At 32.6% G+C, this 4,136-nt stretch overlaps 1 protein-coding gene across 1 annotated transcript; it reads left to right on the top strand.

Moving 5' to 3' along the window:
• Window positions 1-509: 509 nt before the first annotated feature.
• Window positions 510-3,912, top strand: LOC142240131 (uncharacterized). Its single transcript, XM_075311841.1, has 3 exons — window positions 510-905; window positions 1,207-3,294; window positions 3,643-3,912. Exons 1-3 carry the CDS (start codon window positions 510-512, stop codon window positions 3,910-3,912), a joined length of 2,754 nt encoding a protein of 917 aa, XP_075167956.1.
• The last annotated feature ends 224 nt before the right edge of the window (window positions 3,913-4,136 follow it).

Below are 4,136 nucleotides of genomic sequence, written 5' to 3'. Positions count from 1 at the left end.
AAAATATTATTTCTATGAAAGCCCCTGGGAATTAAAAAAAAAAATAATTTCAAATCTAATTTAAGAATCCTTTAAGAATTTATGACATTTTTTATACCATCCACCATACGATGGGGGGTATATTAACTTTGTCATTCCGTTTGTAACACATAGAAATATTGCTCTAAGACCCCATAAAGTATATATATATTCTGGGTCGTGGTGAAATTCTGAGTCGATCTGAGCATGTCCGTCCGTCCGTCCGTCTGTTCAAATCACGCTAACTTCCGAACGAAACGAGCTATCGACTTGAAACTTGGCACAAGTAGTTGTTATTGATGTAGGTCGGATGGTATTGCAAATGGGCCATATCGGTCCACTTTTACGTATAGCCCCCATATATACGGACCAGATTTGGCTTGCGGATCCTCTAAGAGAAGCAAATTTCATCCGATCCGGTTGAAATTCGATACATGGTGTTAGTATATAGTATCTAACAACCATTCAAAAATTGGTCCACATCGATATATATGAAGAAAGTGGAAGTAAACTTGAAACCAGAAGATTTTGAAGCTGCGTATTATATCGGAAAAAAGGAAAGCAAGAAAAAAATGGTTGTGGCAAAGTTTGAAACAAAAGCAGCGAAGCAAAAAGTGATGTCGGCAAAAATGAAACTGGGTGCGAACGAAGAAACGAAATCAATTTTTGTAAATGACTTTCTTAGTAAAGAAACACTTGGTTTGCTCAATCACGCAAAAGCTTTAAAATCAGTTGGATTTAGGAGAGTGTACGCTGCCGGTGGAAAAGTTTTTGCAAAAAGAAGCGAACTGTCTAAACCAAGAGTAATAAACAGTGAAGATGAAGTAGATGAAATTTTATTACAATCAACAACTACCAGAAGGTCCCGAACTGTACAAAATGTTGAAGTATCGGATGATAGTGATGAGGCTAATAATATGGATTATTTATCCCCAAACATATAAAATCTTATTTTTTGATATTGTAATATTACTATTGCCATTTTTTTTTAATTAATATTTCTTTTTGTTTATAAATAAATATTTTAAATCATTTAATTCATTTGAATCTGATTTTGCGATTTCTGATGTTAATAATTTAATAATTATGTCCATCAATATTAGAAGCATTTCTTCAATTTCTAAGTTCAATAAGTTTAAAACTTCTTTGTCTAATTTTCCCATACTACCTGCGATAATCTGTATTCAGGAAACTTGGCTTAATAATGAAGTGATTGACCTTTATCAAATACCGGGATATGAAAATATTCACTGTTGTAGAAGCGACTCTTACGGTGGCACTTCGATGTACATTCGATATGGTATCTCGTATAATGTTGAGGTTTGTGAAAGTAGCAACTACATAGAGTGTATTTTAATGACTCTTCCGAGTCACAATTTTCTTGCGAAGTCATTAAAAGTAATGTCCTTCTATAGATCGCAGAAATGCTCTCTTAATCAGTTCATGAATTATTTAGAAAATATTCTTGTTCGGTTTGCCCGTAGTCCAATAGTAATGGTTGGGGATTCTAATGTTGACTTTCTTAGCAACGCTGCGTCGGAAGATGTGAGAGTATTAATTGAATCGTTTGATGTTAGAAATTGCCATAGTCTTGTCACTCGACCTCTGAGTGGCAAATCAATAGATAATGTTTTTAGTAACTTGCCGGATAAATTGAAAATTGATTCAATTGAATGCCACATATCTGACCATAATTTTATTCATTGCGTTATAGACTGCAAACATACGTTGAGGGATAGCATAGTAAAAACAAAAGCACTTTGTGACTATGAATTGTTAAGAGAGCACATTCGCCGGGATTTTCAATCTTTAGTGCTCAGTGGAAATCCGTCAAGTGATCTTTCTAATGTAATTTCTTGTATATCAAATGCCATTTCAAATTCTACGAAGGTAACTAAGAGGAGAGAACTGATAAAAAATTGTATTGCGCCATGGGTAAATCTGAATATTCAGTCATTGATAAAGTTTAAAAGGAAACTTCTCAAACAAAGAAGACAAAATCCTAATGTATACTCCGACGATAGCTTAAGGAGGATTGGTAAAGTGATTAAAAGGGCTACAAGGGAAAACATGAATAACTACTACTATGATAACCTAAGTAAATTTGAGAAAGATGCAAGGAAGTGTTGGCAGTTTTTAAATCAGTCTTTAGGTCGAAATAAAAGACAAGATATCACATTGAGAGATAGTCAAGGTAGAGATATTACGGAAGATAGTATTAAGGCTGAAGAATTTAATAACTACTTCCTCAATTCTGTGGAAGTTTTGAAGAGTCAAATCAGTGCGCTTCCTGGAGATAGTTGGAATTCATTCAGATCCATAAGGCATCACTCAAATACTTTTCAGCTATATGAAACTACTGAGAATGAGGTTCGAGAGTTCATTTTGCAGTTAGATAGGAATAAATCTCCTGGTCATGACTCTATAACACCAAATGTTTTGGTAGAGTGTTGCGATGAATTGTTACCATATTTGGTAGAAATATTTAATAGCTCGGTTAGAAGTCATGTGTATCCCCAGGTTCTTAAGGTGCAGAAAATTTTACCAATACCGAAAGAAAAAAAGTCTACTAACGTTGAGATGTATAGGCCTATTGCTCTTTTGCCGGTTATAGATAAGATATTTGAAAGGATAATATATAAACAGCTGAGTGAGTATTTGCTTCAAGAAGAGCTTTTATCAAATAATCAATATGGCTTTAGAAAGGGATGTGGAACTGACGAAGCCGTAGTGAATGTTGTTAATTATATATGTTCCTGTTTTGACGAAGGTTATTCTACAGTTGGGGGAATGTTTTATGATTTCTCTAAGGCATTCGATCTAGTTGATCATGGAATTTTGTTGGAAAAGCTGTCATTTTATGGAATTAGGGGAAGAGAGTTAGCATTTTTTAGAAGTTACTTGAGGGATAGAGTACAATATGTGCAGATAAATAACGGTAGAAGTTCAATGGGTATTATTAAACATGGCGTTCCCCAGGGCAGTGTTCTGGGGCCTCTACTGTTTAAGATTTATATTGATGATTTAAACAACCTTAATTTGAGAGGAAGAATATATATGTATGCTGATGATCTGTGCATTTTTTACCCGTCTAAGATAGATAGTGTACTTTTAGATAATATTCAACATGATGCTAACATTGTTTCGGAATTTGCGAAATTAAACAAACTCAAACTGAATTTAAATAAGACGCAGTTGATGCGGTTTAGACCACATCAGTCACAAAGTAGTGACAATATTATTATGTTGGAAGGAAATGAGATCAGAGAAGTTAAGGTAGTTAAATACTTGGGTGTTTATCTCCAAAATAATTTGTCATGGAGCAAACATATACAAGAATTAAGAAGTAAAATTTCTCCTATTCTTGGAATACTTTACAAACTTAAAAATAAACTCACTGAGAGCACAAAGATGAAGGTTTACGAATGTCTCATTCAAAGTAAAATCAATTATTTGTCCTTAATTTATGGTCACAAACGGAACGCTGATCTAAAATCAATACAAATAATTCAGAATAAAGCACTAAAAATAATTTTTAATCTTCCAAGAACATATTCGACATTGTCCTTGTATAAAGATGTAGCCAAAACTATTTTACCTATATATGGATTATTCAAAATGCAGATTTTAACGTACGTTTATAAAGTTTTGCACAATATAGGATTTCATACCATAAGATTTCGCCAGAGTAATCATGGTATAAATACAAGAAATCATATGAATTTGTACGTTGTCAGGTGTCGCTTGGAAATGTCAAAGCAGAGAATCGAATTTATGGGAAGCATGGAATATAATGATTTGCCATTGTATGTTAAAGATGCACAATCGATATCAATATTTAAACAAAGATTAAAGCGTCATCTAATTGACAATATTGAAATGCTTATAATATGATGATGGGAATAAGCAGAATTTGAATTTATGCTAAATATAATAGAACAAGATTTAAAATTATTATTATTAGTATTATTATTATTTATTTTCTTTTTTTTTTTTTTTTTTTCTTTTAATGAAATATGTTGTAATTGAATTTTGACTTCATTAACAGTTTAAATGTTGCCAGATTGCCTCAATAATGCCATTATGGCGCTGAGGCTACAAATATTTTTATAAATATA

Source organism: Haematobia irritans, chromosome 5 (genome assembly GCF_050003625.1).
Source record: "Haematobia irritans isolate KBUSLIRL chromosome 5, ASM5000362v1, whole genome shotgun sequence".
Taxonomy (NCBI): domain Eukaryota; kingdom Metazoa; phylum Arthropoda; class Insecta; order Diptera; family Muscidae; genus Haematobia; species Haematobia irritans.
The sequence above is the reverse complement of the archived record's forward strand: the minus strand, read 5'-3'. Positions and strand labels throughout refer to the sequence as shown.

Coding starts and splice junctions, on each gene's coding strand:
- LOC142240131 (XM_075311841.1), top strand. CDS start 510: ATGAAGAAAGTGGAAGTAAACTTGAAACCAGAAGATTTTGAAGCTGCG. Junction 906..1,206: donor GAACTGTACAAAATGTTGAA/GTATCGGATGAT, acceptor ATCTGTATTCAG/GAAACTTGGCTTAATAATGA. Junction 3,295..3,642: donor ATGAGATCAGAGAAGTTAAG/GTAGTTAAATAC, acceptor TTCAAAATGCAG/ATTTTAACGTACGTTTATAA.